The sequence below is a fragment of the Cydia pomonella genome, chromosome 17 (assembly GCF_033807575.1).
Source record: "Cydia pomonella isolate Wapato2018A chromosome 17, ilCydPomo1, whole genome shotgun sequence".
Taxonomy (NCBI): Eukaryota; Metazoa; Arthropoda; class Insecta; order Lepidoptera; family Tortricidae; genus Cydia; species Cydia pomonella.
Window position 1 is genome coordinate 5050658 of NC_084719.1, and position 17654 is coordinate 5068311.

The following is a 17654-nucleotide window of genomic DNA, read 5'->3' on the forward strand; positions in this document are numbered from 1 at the left end:
GTTTTACTGCCATAAATTAACGACTTATATTTTTTAATTTAATAATTCAGCACGTAATGTATTATCAAACGAGCGAGCGAAGCGAAGTTCTTGCATTCGACTTGTAACACATGGCTGGCTAGAGGCACGTCCTTGCATTTCGATGTTTTTAAGCTGAACTATCAGAGTATTGTTTGGTGGACGATAACTTAAGTAAATGTGTTCTAATTTTAATGATATTAGGTAAAAGTGTAGTTGAGGGCATTATATTTTAGCCGTTAAATTATGAGCAGGCTCGATCACGGGGTTATGGAGCTAGAAGAGCCTAGAAATCCCAAAGGCTGTCTGTGAAGGGTCTTGCTATTCTGGTAAGCTCCTTAGCAATAAAGTATGACGAAAATGTTTAGTATAAACATGCAGTGGTACAATAATCACATAAATAATTTGAAATAAAAAAATACTTACCTTCATTAGTGAATTAGCAAATAAAAATAAATTGTGCACACTTTTGGTGATATATAAATATGTAAGTAAATCGAAGATGAATACAAAAGGGTGGGTGCTTAAATGAAATTAATAAAATAAGAATTAAACCAATAGCGATTTATTACATACACTAATAGTATTACTACATTATAAGTAGATAAATAAATAATAAGAAATTTAACAAAAATACAATAGACTATTTATAAGTTAATACCTTATTAAAAATATTATGTTATCTAATCAAAACCATATTCCACGAGAAAAACAACTAAGCTTTTTAAATATTATGATAATCATGATTTTCTGCTTATCTTTGCGTATACAGGGTGACCTTAGCCATTGGACAAACCCTGCAATCCCACGTAGGGTTACTTCTCAGGAATGCTCTGACGTTAATATTTTTTAAATTAGAACAAAAGATAAAAAAATACATTTTTCTAACAAAAGTTATTTGCAATAATCGTCAACAAAAAGAAACACTGTGTCATTCTTTGGCAGTGTTTTTTGACAATTTGTTCGAAATATTTGATAATGATGACATTTTTCAAAAGTCAGAAGCTTATTAGTGTCATAAATAAAAAAGATAATCAAAAAGGTCGAAGAAAGTTCCATACTATTCTTTTAGGATATTACCTTATGAGCTACTAACACATATATGCTGCTCCAAAGTAGATCAATGGTTTATTTAATGGTTTATTTTTCTTGTATATTTTGTACTGAGGTGTGCCAATAAAGAGTATTCTATCTTCTATCTATCTTCTATCTTCTATGGTAATTTTTTAATTTCTTCGAAACCGCTACACCGGTTGTTATGATACTTTGTACACTGGTTCTAAATACCCTAATGCATATGTACATTTCGCCTTTGTCCAATGGCTAGGGACACACTGTATATATGGTACATAGCGTTGAAAAAAATCTATAGTGCATTGCTTCATTCACACCAAAACTCTTACAGGACGTTAAACAAGTGTTGGTTAAGACTTGAGTCCCTTGAGTCCTCTGCTTTGAAACTCGACTCAGTTTTGCAGACTTACAAATAAGTCTAAACTCGAGTTATTTTCAACTAGAGACCAGAGTCTTTTGTAGAGACTTGAGTCCTTTTCAGAGAACACTCAATTACTTTGCAATCTATTAAATCCATTGTCTTTCAGTAATATTGTTGGATTAGGTACACAAATCATACGAAAACGCCTAATTTCTTTACTATCATTAAGATAAAATCTATAAAATTGTTGAAGGAGTCTATTCGGAGTCTCGAGTCTTTATGAGTTGCTCTTAAAAAGACTCAATAAAGGACTTAAAAGACTCAGAAGTCGCGCCGAGTCTCGTAAAAAGGTGTCGAGTTCTTGAAATTTAGACTCAACAAACTCGACTTCGAGTTTAGCAACTGACTATAGGTATAGGTAACCAAAGATATATTGTATTAGATGTGTAAATTGTGAGTGTGTGAGAGAGGATATGAGAAAGAAAGGAGTGAGTGCCGAGGTGACGAAAAATAGAGGAGAATGAAAGAGAAGAACATGTTGTGCCGACCCCACATAACGTGGGATAAGGGCAGGAAGATTAGATGTGTAAATACGCGGTTATTATGGTTATTTAAAGCGCTGTTTCTTTTTATTTGTTGTTGTTGTTAATGTATTTTCTTCAAGCATGTATTTTTTGTAAGCTTTAAAACCCTACTGAAAAATCATTACTTGTCTCTTTCTTCTCTCTGACCTCGTTTAGTCCGCTTCGCTCACTCTTATTCAGTGGAAGCAGAGATATGCAGTTCGCCATTGCTAGTTAAACGGACTCCGTACGGAGCCCGTTCCGCTCGCAGTGGAAGGCGGGCATTAATGTGCCGCTGTGTTATATTATGTATGTATGTATATTTACATATGTATCTAATATTTATTTATTTTAATATAAGTATGTATTGTTATATTTTTGTTTATTTAAATTGTAAATGTACTGTATGTACTGTCTGCTTAATGTATGTGTAATTTTCCTATTCCTCTAATTCATTCGTGCACTACCTGTTCTAAAAACTTACTGTTCTTTATATCCTGCTACCCTAAGGTTGTCTGGAAGAGATCGCTTACAGCGATAAGACCGCCTGTTGCAACCTTTCTTTACATTGTAAATCTGTTTTTTAAATTTGTTTTCTTTGTGAATAAATATTATTATATTCTTCTATTCTATTCCGTTTGAAAATTCAGTACCCAAAAGACATTAGGGGTCCGTTCAGCGCACCGCGCACAGCACCTATTTAAGCTGTCAAACTCGGCACGATTTTTATTTAGACCCCATTTAGACGGCTCAAGAACTTGCATACGGTATTTGGTCGAACGACTGGATTCATTGTGCTGTCGTTAGCAATAATAGCAATGTATAGTTTGGCATGCCATTTTCGTCAGTAGAAATAAGCGGCAAATTTTAAAAATCGGACAAGTGTGAGTCGGACTCGCTCACCGAGGGTTCCGTGCTTTTTAGTATTTGTTATTATAGCGGCAACATCATCAATCGACGGACGGATGGACAGCGGAGTCTTAGTAATAGGGTCCCGTTTTATCCTTCGGGTACGGAACCCTAAAAAATGTAGGCGCGAAGAGTTGTCCTCCCATAGAAATTTTGATGTGACAACTTATTTAGCGACGCTAAAGAAATTTTCACTTCAAAATTTCTTCAAAAATCTTTAGTGATGGGGAAAAAATGTTAACACATTCACTGCCAACGTTTTCGTAGCGCTACGCTCGTAACCGATCCCAGCGTTTTCCCGCTTTGTAGAGGAAAGCGACTACGAACAGAGCACCCGCCGAGCGGGTTCCCGGCACTCAATGTGTTAAACTCGCGTCAGGTCACGTGACCGTCAGATTGAAAATTCGTAAGACGGACACGTGACATCATGGTGACGTGCAAATTGAATGTCATCGAAGCCTGGTTACTTTTGACAAATCGTATCTCATTCAAGTGTGCCATTATATTTTCTTCATAATCAAAGTGCTGTCATAACGGTTAAAGAGGTTTAATCTTTGTTAATTGTGTTGTATTGTATCTTTGTGTTGTTGGGTGTCCATGATTGTAGATACTCAATTTTTTCCTTACCAAAAAGTTAAATAACAGAAAAGAAGCGTGATTGTTTTACTTAATATGATGGTGAACGATTCATTAACATTTACTGATTGTGTAGGCTGTAGTCCTGCTCACGTCTCATGAATTACTCTGTATATGTTATATATTAACACTAAAATTCGCATTTCAAAATATCTTTCACACTCAAATTTATTTACAGTACATATGGGGCTACTTTATAGCACTAGTGCGAGAAGTAGCATATTACGTTACTGTGTCGAACATTTAAAGGGCCATATGTACTGTAAAACGTTGTACGATACATGTGCGAATAGGTAATTCGCAACTCGTGTCGATTTAAAACACTCCCTTCGGTCGTGTTTTAATTTATCACCACTCGTTTCGAATTTCCTATTTTTCGCACTTGTATCGTAATGTACTATTACGTAGGGTAGTTATAATAGAAAATTATCTCTTTTTATAAGACTGCAACTAAACTCCAAAATATCAAAAATGCACAACGTTAATATTCAAGTTTTCACTTCTGCCGGCACTCCCGGAGTGCGACCCGTTGTTTTTTTTTTTTCGCGCCTTTTTATTGACAAAGTGGGTTCGCCAGAGTATATCGTACTGCATGCAAGTTCTCGCGCCGAGGAAATGGGGCTTTAGACTTTACATATTTCAACACAAATTTCACCAAAGATATTTTGATTGCACCCTACCACCACTACATCTACATTAGTACCTTCTTGACCTCCGTGGAATGCTGGCTGCTCTCCTCCGAGCTGTCAGAGTCGCTGCCCCGGTCCGAACTAGAAGAATCACTGTCCGAATCGCTATCCGAAGTTCCGGAGTTGCTGCGAGAAAATAGTTATCGTTATGACAGTTTTGAATGATTCACGGTTAGTTTCACTAGACTTAACTCGACCGGGATATATACCGTGATAATAAATAAATATTATAGGACATTATTACACAAATTGACTAAGGCCCACAGTAAGCTCAATAAGGCTTGTGTTGAGGGTACTTAGACAACGATATATATAATATGACTATGACGACTGGTCTGGCCTAGTGGGTAGTGACCCTGCCTATGAAGCCGATGGTCCCGGCTTCAAATCCTGGTAAGGGCATTTATTCGTGTGATGAGCATGGATATTTGTTCCTGAGTCATGGGTGTTTTCTATGTATTTAAGTATTTATAAATATTTATATATTATAATTATATATCGTTGTCTAAGTACCCTCAACACAAGCCTTATTGAGCTTACTGTGGGATTTAGTCAATTTGTGTAATAATGTCCTATAAAAAAAAATATAAATATTAATAAATACTTAAATACATAGAAAACACCCATGACTCAGGAACAAATATCCATGCTCATCACACGAATAAATGCCCTTACCAGGATTTGAACCCGGGACCATCGGCTTCGTAGGCAGGGTCACTACCCACTAGGCCAGACCGGTCGTCAAGTGATTAACTTTTATATTGTTTTTGAATTCCCTATATCTCGACGCAGTATAAAAGGTAATCATGGTTTATATATCCCAAACTCCCAAACTCACAAGCGGTATTGAACCTTTAAGTCTAAGGAGAGACTTTGCCTCCTTGTGTGTTCTACCGCTTGTACAATGGGCTGTGCTCTGAAGAATTGTTTGACATGATGCCCACGGCTACTTTCTATCACCGCACCGCCCGCCGTCGGCAGGATGTTCATCCTCACACCCTAGAACCTAAATGGTCACGCACTGTGCGGTTTAAGAGGAACTTCCTCCCGCGCACGCTCCGGTTGTGGAATGAGCTACCTGCCGAGGTTTTCCCGAGGGTCTACAGTATGAGGTTCTTCAAAAAAGGAGTGTACAGATTTTTAAAGGGTCGGCAACGCGCATGTAACACCTCTGGAGCTGCAGGCGTCCATAGGCTACGGTGACTGCTTACCATCAGGCGGGCCGTATGCTTGCTTGCCACCGTCGTGGTATAAAAAAAAAAAATATATATATATATATATCCCGGTCGATTTAAGTCTAGTTATCGTTATGATTCTTACTGGATGCGTTTCAGCGGGATTGGCGGGAACTTGCTCAACACAGGGAGGATTGGAAAGCGAGAGCCTTTGCCCAGCAGTGGGACACACAGATAGACAAAAAAAATAAGTCATTTTATATAGATTAAATACACGCGTTAATATGCCTAACACACTAACCCCCTTATTCATAAACGTCTAAAGTTGACAAACCGCTAATAATCGTTTGTCCCTTTCCATCATACCAATACGTCGGAAAGAGACAAACGATTATTAGCGGCTTGTCAACTTTAGTACACGTTTATGAATAAGGGGGGTAATTAGTAAACGGCGGTAAACGTACTACTGTTTCTGTTTAGCCTGATGGTTGACTGGTAGAGAATGCCTTTAGGCATTAAGTTCGCCATTTGTACTTTATTTGTTATATTGTGCAATAAAGTTTAAATAAAATAAATAAATAACTGAACTTTAAATAGAATTACATAAGGTTCAAATTCATTCAATATCTCGACTGATCAATTCGTTCCCGCCGTGTACCGACCAGGGATCAAAAACCGGTATTTTTTGTATGGGAACGAAAACGGTATTTTTTCGTTCTTTGTTAATTATTTCATTTCTAATTGGGCAATCTAATAATACGAAGTCGTTATCTAAAAACACAACCGAGTCCTATATTTGGAGTATAAAATAAACCGAAATGTATGTTTATTTCAAAGTTTTTCCAAAAAACCGGTTCCGATCCCTGGTACCGACTAATATCTATCGACGACCAGTTTGGCCTAGTGGGTAGTGACCCTGCCTACGAAGCCGATGGTCCCGGGTTCAAATCCTGGTAAGGGCATTTATTCGTGTGATGAGCATGGATATTTGTTCCTGAGTCATGGGTGTTTTCTATGTATTTAAGTATTTATAAATATTTATATATTATATATATCGTTGTCTAAGTACCCTCAACACAAGCCTTATTGAGCTTACTGTGGGACTTAGTCAATTTGTGTAGTAATGTCGTATAAAATAAAAAAAATATATAAATACTTAAATACATAGAGAACACCCATGACTCAGGAACAAATATCCATGCTCATCACACGAATACATGCCCTTACCAGGATTTGAACCCGGGAACATCGGCTTCGTAGGCAGGGTCACTGCCCACTAGGACTATGGTGTGACATATATATATATATATATAATATATATCTCACACCATAGTCAAATACCTGTTATAATTATTAGCCTCCTTCGCTTTCTCTACTTTCTTGTCCGCATCGTTGCTGTCCTCTCTGTTAACAAAACGAAATATAGTCCTCCTCGCCGTATCCGACGACGGCGACCCCTTCAACTGTTTTTATTCGGAAACATGGAAAGCTCTTATATGGCTTGCAAAGCCAAATTTGGTTTTGAAAATGCGATCGCATGGTGCGCAATGAAGCTGGCCAGCTGGGTTGTAGGTATAGGTATACGAGGGCCTCGGTCGCGTCTTACGGAGATGGCGCTTGGCATCCAGGTGTTCCAAGCGCCGCTGCTCGTATTGCTCTACCTTTTTATGCACAGTTTCGCGCCATTCCGTTCTACGCATAGCCAGTTTCTCCCAGGAATCACTCGGTATACCGCAAGTGATACATAGCGAGTATTAAAACAAAATTTAGTTAAATGGATAGAAGATGAGCCATCCATTATAAAAGAGTGGAATTCGTTTCGTGGTTTTGATTCCCTTGCGAGTGTCGAAAATTTGCGGCATAAACGGCTGTATCTTTTGATTGCGTTGGCTTAGAAGTTGATTTTTTCGCAGCTCCAAGGGACAGCAGACCTTAGTATTTTATACAATTTCCAGCTTGATACCTCCACGCGTTCCTGAGAAAAAAGGTCTTGACAGACAAACAGACGGGCGGACGGAAAACAAAGTGGTCTTATAAGGGTTCTGTTTTTTCACTTCGAGATACGGAACCCTAAAAAACAGTAAGTATACGCGACTTACTCGTCTGAAGACTCTTCGGAGCTGGATTCTTCTGATGACGAAGACCCTGATCCGCTGCTTTCTGGCTCCGAGTAGAACGTCTTGTCTTTCTGAGACTAAAAGAAATACGTTTTTGGTAAAAAAAATGTATTTTATTTACATTATACACTATTTTACTAACCAGAGTTGATAAGTTTAGTAAAATGTGTAATTACTAACAACAGTATCTTATACCTTTAAACGAGCAATTCTTGTATATATATAAATATATATATTTCTGTGATCTCGGAAACGGCTCTAACAATTTCGCTGAAATTTGGTATATGGGGGTTTTTGGGGGTATACAATCTATCTAGATTAGTCTTATGTTTGGGAAAACGCGTGTTTTCGAGTTTTCATGCGTTTTTCTTTCGACGCAGAATATGGTCGCTAATTTCGTGTTGCCGGCCACTGTCCGTCTGGTCCAGCGGGTTAAGACGCGGACTGCTAAACGAGTGTTACGGGTTCGAATCTCGCCCGGTGACTAACATTTGTTTTTTTTTTTATATGTTTAAGTTTATATATAATTTTTAATTTTTATTGTTTTAGACAAGTTTAATTTAGTAAAAAAATGTAGTTAAGATTATCACCTATAGACCACCATATTACAATAAATAGTTATAACCGAGCTCGCCCCGGTACTGGATATTAATATCTAAAATAAATTGATTGAACTCACAGTGGTCTTAAGCGCCATAGATGCGTTTATGCCAATATCCGTATTTTAAAATTCCAAAAACTGGATTGTCAAAGGAATTCTATTTAATTATAGAATCTGGTCACAAAATTTCACGAAAATCGGTTAAGAATTGCGACCTGTAGAGTAGAGGAGATAATCCAGGCATCACTAAAGCAAAATGCCCGAGTTAAAACGGAGAACTTCACTAACGCTACAGTCAATATCATTTACATTAAAGTACAACATTTGTTTTGTATATATGAAATCAAATGTTTTATAAATAAAATCATATGTGAATTAGGTTCTTACTATGGAAGGTAAAAGTAAGGAATACAATCTCCATAGGCAGAACTGTTACAAAAAAGTCCAGCTGTCAGCCATAAATAAAAGTTCCAAATCTCTCCAGAGTAGCGCTAGAGTAGCTAAGAACCTAGGCGATATTGACGGAGTGTTTTTTTTTTTTTTAATTCTTGGTATTGTAGCGCCACCTATTTATGGTTTTTTGCTGAACACTTTTTGGTATATGGAGATTACCTTTCATACATTTTACGGTATCTCTGATTGCCAAAAGTTGACTTTTGACAATTGAGTGATCGCAAAATATGTACTATAATACTTATACTCTGTATCTTTAGGTATTTAAATAAATGTAAAAAAACAATTTGTACATTTCCGGGTAGTTATAACATTTATTGAAAAACCGCCTGGATGTGTCACTGAACGATCTGACTTTAACCTACATTATTTGATCGTGTAATGTTTTCATCTACCCTCAACTGGCTTAAGGAGCCATTTGAGGGTAGATTTTGTTTACTTTTATTTAAATACCTAAAGATACAGAGTATAGAATAGAACAGTTTATTTTGTAATAAGTATTACAGACTTACCAGTATACTGACATGTTTAGTCGGTGCTTCTATCTCTTGCGCCGTGTCCGCGCGCAGCCGCGCCCCCTGCGCGGCGCCCGGCGCCGGCGCCGGCGCCGCGGGCAGCGGCCGGTAGCCCGCCGCCGCCGCGCCGATGTACTGCGACAGGGAGCCGAAGATGAACTGCTCACGGTCTGGTATAATAATAATAAGCCTTTAACCGCAGGGCAGCTTGTGGCGAGCTGTTGGGGAGTAACGACCCCACGGACCCGAGTACTCCCGAGAGTCGGTCAGGGTCTCCGTCTCCAGCGTGTCTTCGTCGGTCGGAGTGGACCCCAAGGGGACCCGCAGGACTCTCAGCTCTGGCTTGCCTTCATTGGCCGTCCAGAGAGGAGTCGTTAGAGCTAAATGCTCCAGGGGTGGAAGTGAAAACTTGCATAAGACGCGAGTTGGCACGGTGGCTGTTATCAGCCACTGGGTAGGGCGCGGCGCACACCTCTCCACACCCTGAGCCGCTCACACCGGTGTTGCTCCTGGTCGTCTTCACGACGGCATTTTCAGGGGCCCATCTAGTGGGCGGCGAGTCACCGCCTGCCTCGATAACTAGTGAAAACATGGTTATGGCAGGTGTCCGGACGTTTTTGCAATAACCCAGTCTCATTGTCCTCCCAAACTTCAATCCATAGACCGTTATACTGTTCACTTTACTACAATAGTCCCAATGCCTGTTGCGACCGGTTCATGGGTGTCTATTGTTGCGCCCGTGAACGGGTTCCAGCAGGCGTTCTACATGACATTAAAGCTCTCCAAGAGGCCTCTACGTGTTGGATCTATATCCCCACGCAAGCCTATCAAAAGACCGGGATTTATAGGCCCGTGAAATCCAAGGAGATACAATAATAAGCCTTTTATTTCCATAATGAATAACTAATCTAAGTACATATTCGACATGCATTAATTATTAAGATTTCAACATTGATTATTTAAATAAAATATAGTCTAATTATGATTAATTGAATCTTGGCCTCCGAAACGAGAGAACGCCACCTGTCCCGATCCAGCGCGGTTTCCTGCCATGAATTGGCATTCAGGCCAAGATTCTTTTTGGATCGCTGAGCCAAAGCAGTTAGTTAGTTTTTTTTTAGTTATGATTAATTAATTTAAAAAAATTCAGTTCCATGCAGAAATCAAGTTTCATTAACTACATATATTATATAAATTATTATTTTTTCTATCACTATAATAACTATGTCGAAGCAGATATGATCAAAAATTCGAAATTACTAAATTGAATTATTAAAATTATTTACTGTTTTTTTTTTCAATATGGACCCCTCAACGGGTAAACGGTCTGGGATATCATTACCAATTATTGCGAAGGTCGAACGATCGATATCTATCAAGATGTATCTCACACCATACACTTCTCAATGCTCTCATTTCCACTGCATTCACTTGGCTCAGATGCCTCTTCGCTATATCCAACTTTCGCTACCATACAAGTGTGGCCACCAACACCCCTCTATGCACAGTCAATCGTGCTTTTTGCGACAAGTTCTGGCTACTCATAAAAGCGTTAAGTGCCCCATTTGCACGATTTCCAGCATTTCTTTCTATGTCTAGATAAGTAGGTAAAATGTCTTCAAAAGCTAACTTTTGCGACACCTTCTGACTGCTCATAAAAGCGATAAGTGCCCGATTCACGATTTCCTGCATTCACTCTCCTTTAAATGTCTAGATTAGTAGGCAAAAGTTTGCTTTTGAAGATATTTTACCTACTAATCTAGACATTGAAAGGAATGCTGGAAATCGTGTGAATGGGGCACTTAACGCTTTTATGAGCAGCCAGACGTTGTCGCAAAAAGCACGGTTGGCTGTGAATAGAGGGGTGGTTGTGCCCACACTTATGTATGGTAGCGAAAGTTGGGTATAGCAGAAGAGGCATCCGAGCCAAGTGAATGCAGTGGAAATGAGAGCGTTAAGTAGTGTGTGTGGTGGCAGATTATAAGATAGAATTAGCTGGGGTGGTTAGAGTAGCGCTACCTCGTTTCACGCAAAATAGGCACAATGGTTGTCGATTTGCGGAAAATGCCCAGAAGCACTAACTAACTAACTAGGAACAGTGTGATAAGGGAAAAGTATGGACGAAGATGTAGTGAAAATTGAGAAAGGTATGTCGAGATGGTTTGGACACGTGGAAAGAATGCTAACAAAAAGAGTGTATAAGGGAGAAGTAGAAGAGGGAGCTGGAAGGGGTAGACCTCGGCGGACTTTGTCTGATCAAATCGGGGAAATACTGAAGAAAGGCCAGGTCAAGATCACCCTAAGGCTTGATTTCCTCCTACGCTGACGTCGGTCGCGCGTACGAATATCCACAATATCAATGGGCCGCCGCACTGCAACGCCGACGTCCGCGGCAGATTTATTGCTACTCGGCGCTGATGGCGCGCGTCGGTCTCGCTCGTCAGCGTCGGTGCGCTGACGCGTTATAGATCACTATTGCGCGCTCAGTGCGAAGCTGACCGCTGCGCTGTACGCACGTGTACGCGGCACAGGCGATCGGAAAAGGGTTTCACCGGGCAACTATGGCTAATACTGTTTCGGTTTCGCACTGCGGGAATTTTTAAATGTCATACGCGACCGATGGTACGCGCGACCGAAGTCAGCGACTGACGTCAGCGTAGGAGGAAATCAAGCCTAAACCGGCTAACGTGTATGAAGAATGTTATGAAAGTGAAGGAAGCGAAAGAGGTATGTCAGGATCGTAGCAAGTGGAAATCCGTGGTCTCTGCCTACGCCTCCGGGAAATATGTAATCTATAGGTATTTCAAGAACAAAGCTATTAAGTACCAAGCAAACTTGAGTCAATAGCGGGCCTACTGTAAAAAACGTATAAAATAAGGTTACCTTTGAAATTGCTCTGACTTGGCGGTTTTGGTTTGTGGACGTGGAAAATCTCTGCCTTGTGTTTAGACAACTCGTTGTCCTGCAAACAATAATAATAGCTTAAACCAGTTGTCCATCCAGTAATAGTCTGGAGTCGAAAGAGAATCTTCAATTACTTTTAGTGTCTAGTAAGTAGTTTTTTTTAATACGTCATAAAAAATTAAAAAAAAATTTTTTTTCATCAAACCCATACGTGTGGGGTATCTAGGGATAGGTCTTGTATCTAGGGATAGGTCTTCAAAAATGATATTTAGGTTTCTAATATATTTTTTTTCTAAACTGAATAGTTTGCGCGAGAGACACTTCCAAAGTGAAAAAATGTGTGTCCAAAGTGGTAAAATGTTGAACGAGATCTAGTAAGTAGTTTTTTTTAATACGTCATAAAGGAACCCTTCATGGGCGAGTCCGACTCGCACTGGCCCGGTTTTTATTTTTAACTATTAACATAATTTACGATACAATTAAACTATCATTCTAATAATTATCTAATCAAAGGCAGTAAAGCAAAAAACTTTTGATAATATTACACATACTTAGAACTGAAACTCAAAAAATCTTTTTTCATCAAACCCATACGTGTGGGGTATCTATGGATAGGTCTTCAAAAATTATATTGAGGTTTCTAATATCATTTTTTTCTAAAATGAATAGTTTGCGCGAGAGACACTTCCAAAGTGGTAAAATGTGTGTCCCCCCCCCCTGTAACTTCTAAAATAACAGAATGAAAAATCTAAAAAAAATATATGAAAAAAATTACATTACCATGCAAACTTCCACCGAAAATTGGTTTGAACCAGATCTAGTAAGTAGTTTTTTTAATACGTCATAAATGGTACGGAACCCTTCATGGGCGAGTCCGACTCGCACTTGGCCGCTTTTTTTTATTTTGAATGCGGTATGCTTGATTGACTGGATGATTGAACAACGTGTGCAGATGAACTTTTGAACGATTTTTAAAATCTAGGTTTTTAGTATGTTTTTAAGTTTTACAAAGGGCGTGTCTATGTGCGCTCGTTAATAGCGAACAGCGAAGAGTGATATGAAAATTAGATGCGACTGCCTCGGATGTCTATGAGATTAGGGTTCCTTAACAGACAATTTATAATTTTTACCTGTCTTTTCTATAATCGACCTGTATTCCGACCCAATTTTACCTTTAGATCATAAAACATTAAGATGATGGTTATTTCCGCTCGGTCGCGTACATCGTAAATTTGTAACTAGCGTCGTAGTTGTAACACTCGTCACACTGTTAAAGTTTCCGGTTGGGTTGTTGACAGTTTAACATTTTTACTAGTCATTTAACTAAATAACCCGACTGTCTATAAAATTTCAACTTTCTAAGTATCCTAAATATGGCTAAACATTATGATGTTGAATTAGTCACCTGTAGTATAAACCTCCTTAGCATCCTCGCTCGGTCGCGTACGTCGTAGCTAGCGTCGTAGTGTGCGAGCGTCATCACGTAGCGACACACTGGTAATGTGTCGGGTTGGGTTATTGACAGCTTTACTGCCAAGGAGAGAAGTTGGAGTTTCACTAGTTCGTCCTGAAAAAAGAAACCTGTCTGTATCATTTTCAAAATTTGAAAGGCATCTACTTTTGGACGGTCCTGTAAGATGTTGGAAATTGATAATATTGATGATGGGTAGATTTAAGATATTTTTAAAATGGATCAACGATACAATTTGCTTCATAGAATACTCCAAGGGAGTGTCTTACGCCAGTTCATTTGGCCTATTGTAGTTTTTACGCATTAGGTATAAATCGATGACATTTATTACCATTTTTTTCTTTTAGTTCTAGAATCTATCGAAATTCGCGTTTGAATATTTTAGAGCATGCGCGAATTGTAAGGGGCAGAACTAAGTTTTTGGCGTGAAGTGGTCAAGCATAAGTTTTCGATTTAGGCCATAAGGTGACATGACAAACCTGGTCAGCGATTTTGCCGGCCATATGAGCCAAGCTATCAACCAAACGGCCGCTGCTCGCACTAGTTGCACACATTGGGCACTAGTCTGTACATGTACGATGATGACTAACCTGTTCAGCGAAGTTGCTAACCATTTGATCCAAGAAGGCCGCCGCACGGGGATGTTCAGCGCCGTGCTCTGCTACCAACCACAGGACCGCTGCTCGCACATTGGACACTAGTCTGTACAAGTATGATGATGACTAACCTGGTCAGCGAAATTGCTAGCCATGTGAGCCAAGATGGCCGCCGCACGGGGGTGTTCAGCGCCGTGCTCTGCTACCAACCAAACGGCCGCTGCGCGCGCGTTCGGGGCTAATCTGTGCCAATAATAAAATTGTTTATTTAAGTTTACACATTAGTGCGTAAATTAGCACATAGTGTAACTATGTCGAAAATTTAAAGGGTTATATGTACTGTAAAACGTTGTACGATACATGTATACGAGGGTATACAGTATGGGGCTCTTCAAAAAAGGAGTGTACAGGTTTTTAAAGGGTCGGCAACGCGCATGTAACACATCTGGAGTTGCAGGCGTCCATAGGCTACGGTGACTGCTTACCATCAGGCGGGCCGTATGCTTGTTTGCCACCGACGTGGTATTTTAAAAAACCGTACGAATTTCCTATTTTTCGCACTTGTATAGTAAATAACTATTTTACAGTCGGCTTTATTGACTTCGGGTAAGGGTTTTATGATGGAAACCTGGAGAAATCGTGGGAAGTTTATAAATCCAGCAGGTCGCTGTCCCCCCACCTGTCGGAGCGCAGCAGCTTGGCGGCGCGGGCCACGGCGGCGCGCGCCGAGGTGGCGCCGCCGCCCACCACGCGCTTCACCACCACCACGGCTTCACACACCACCCATTCTAACAACACAATACATTCAATACATTAACCTTAAAAAAAATTATTTAAGGGGCTGTCAATACCTAAAGCGCGCACACTGTCTATTTGTATCGGAGTAAATGATATAGCACTGTCGCATGTTACTGGGCCTGGGCTTGGGAAAAGAAAAATATTTAAATAAAAAAAGTGGATTATTAGTGTAATATTTTACTCAACCACGGTTTAGATATAAATGTTTTGAAATTATGATTTTAATTGCAGAACCATAAGTCAAAACAAAAAAGACATAAAACCGTTTAATTGTGATTTTAAGACCAATCTTTGCAATTATTTTCTATCGAGCCGATTTCGTTCAATCATGTATCGAGTATAACCACGGTCTTTGAAATATCATTAATATGAATACATATTTTTCTTACTTGACTAAAACAAATAGTCTTTCTTAAAAAACTGTTTAAATAACATCAATTTCAAGGACATTGGGTGTTGACAGCCTCTTAGGGTATTCTCCATACAAACCTTGTGCAAGTTTTATTCGTTAGTTTTGGCACTATAGCATTTTTTGCTTGTATATATTGGATAAACGCAGAACTTGATGTAGAAATTTTTCTTTATTAAAAAAAAATAAAAATACAAAAAAAAATCAAAGAAAATAATACATCAAGCCCTAGCTAACAGAAAAATAAGCGTATTTACCAAAAATAATAACTAAGCGCAAACACAAACAAAGAAAAACGTGCACAAAGTTTGTATGGAAAGAGCTGGCCCTACCCTTCGCCTTAAGAATAAGAGAGCTCTCACAAGAAATGTCGAAATAAAGTAAAATAGATAATATTCCGTGATGAAATTCAGGACTTTACGTTCATTATTAGAAACAAAGTGTACTTGTTCCAGCAAGAGCGTCTTCTCATCTTTAGGAATACGGGTTTAAATATTAGAAAAAAAGGATTTATTTAATTAGTAATGAGTTTTTTTTCCGATGGTCGTTTGCGAAAAACCGCGTGAAGCACTGAATTGCGACCTCTTTTGTAAATTTTGAGAAGTTTATTCTGCTAAAGGTGAGTATTCTGTACTACGAATTGCTAATTAAGGAATATAGGTTGATATTTCTCAACGCCGAAACGTAACAGCGCTCTTAATGGAATTAACTTAGAAGTTAAACCCCATATAGACGGTCCAAGAACATTACGAACGTCTCATTGTAGTATTTGGTCGATCGACTGAATTAATTGTACTCTTAGTTAGCAATCTATCGAGTCAAAGTGGGGCTTCACACACTTACAATCGAATAGTAAGAAAACATACACATCGTCCAAAATATCAGGCCCCCCAGACATTACTTATTTTCTCATGAATAAAATGTATGGAGTAATGTAGTGTTAGTATGTAGTATTAGTATATGTGTCTTTTTTTTTATTACAGGACATTATTACACAAATTGACTAAGTCCCACAGTAAGCTCAATAAGGCTTGTGTTGAGGGTACTTAGACAACGATATATATAATATATAAATATTTATAAATACTTAAATACATAGAAAACACCCATGACTCAGGAACAAATATCCATGTTCATCACACGAATAAATGCCCTTACCAGGATTTGAACCCGGGACCATCAGCTTCGTAGGCAAGGTCACTACCCACTAGGCCAAACCTACCTATGTATACTTGTATACTTAATATTTTTTTAGCATAATAAAAACAAGTTCCACAGCAAATTCGAGGCACTGATTTACAGTATTCTTACAACTTTATTTAAATCGAATCTAAATTTTTATTTATATTTATTTTTATATAAATATTGTTCACTTGACAGCATAAACTTACCGTCTTTACTGCTAAGTAACTTCAGAAGCCCATTCAGGCAAGTCTCCGCCTCGCCTTGTATTGCCACAGCCAATCGTCCGATAGCCTGGATAGTTGCCCCCGCAAACACCTACAAAGTTAATCTAGTTATATGTAAATAAATAAATATTAATTAGTATATTACTATAGAAGCGCTGGTGGCCTAGCGGTAAGAGCGTGCGACTTGCAATCCGGAGGTCGCGGGTTCAAACCCCGGCTCGTACCAATGAGTTTTTCGGAACTTATGTACGAAATATCATTTGATATTTACCAGTCGCTTTTCGGTGAAGGAAAACATCGTGAGGAAACCGGACTAATCCCAACAAGGCCTAGTTTACCCTCTGGGTTGGAAGGTCAGATGGCAGTCGCTTTCGTAAAAATTAGTGCCTACGCCAAATCTTGGAATTAGTTGTCAAGCGGACCCCAGGCTCCCATGAGCCGTGGCAAAATGCCGGGACAACGCGAGGAAGAAGAGAAGAGTATATTACTTTAGAGGCCGGGAAACGAAGGGTTGCAGGCCAAGTAGATATAGGCAGCCGAGTGTAACAAGGCCGTATAAGGATACGCAGCTGACAACCCCGTTTCTCATCGATATTTGTATAGTACTTATCTCTGACTTGCAATGAAAAAAAAATGTTGTCAATTGTTTCATTCGAAGGTTTACACATATAAAAACAAATTATAAATCTACTACTATTTGATGGTTGAATGCCAAGACGTTGTGTCAAATTTGACGTTTAAACACAAAAGACGGTCGCCTTAGCTACCTAAGTCTGTATGAAATTCCCTTACATATCATCTTCACTAATCGCACCGTATACGTAGTAATTCCGGACCTAATTTGAAGCAAGTCATGTATTACAAGTTTCAGAAAATCAATTTTACTGTTTAATCCTCGTATTTTTCATTCGCACGACTATTTCCAAAATATATTTAAAAAAAAAACCGATTTGCAA

General features: G+C 39.0%; 1 protein-coding gene and 1 long non-coding RNA gene across 3 annotated transcripts in view; both read right to left on the reverse strand.

The window, feature by feature from the left end:
- LOC133527033 (uncharacterized) overlaps nucleotides 1-17654 on the reverse strand; it is a 351591-nt gene that overhangs the window by 158447 nt on the left and 175490 nt on the right. The gene's annotated exons all lie outside the window — the stretch shown is intronic.
- Nucleotides 1-17654, reverse strand: part of LOC133527017 (AP-3 complex subunit beta-2) — a 78358-nt gene that overhangs the window by 15466 nt on the left and 45238 nt on the right. For both annotated transcript variants that reach the window (XM_061863904.1, XM_061863903.1), the window contains 9 exons: nucleotides 16681-16789; nucleotides 14762-14870; nucleotides 14214-14325; nucleotides 13421-13582; nucleotides 11995-12073; nucleotides 9109-9281; nucleotides 7525-7619; nucleotides 6767-6829; nucleotides 4265-4376 (listed from right to left, as the gene is read on the reverse strand). In XM_061863904.1, coding sequence (XP_061719888.1) covers nucleotides 4265-4376; nucleotides 6767-6829; nucleotides 7525-7619; nucleotides 9109-9281; nucleotides 11995-12073; nucleotides 13421-13582; nucleotides 14214-14325; nucleotides 14762-14870; nucleotides 16681-16789 — 1014 coding nt within the window. The remainder of the gene's footprint in view (nucleotides 1-4264; nucleotides 4377-6766; nucleotides 6830-7524; nucleotides 7620-9108; nucleotides 9282-11994; nucleotides 12074-13420; nucleotides 13583-14213; nucleotides 14326-14761; nucleotides 14871-16680; nucleotides 16790-17654) is intronic.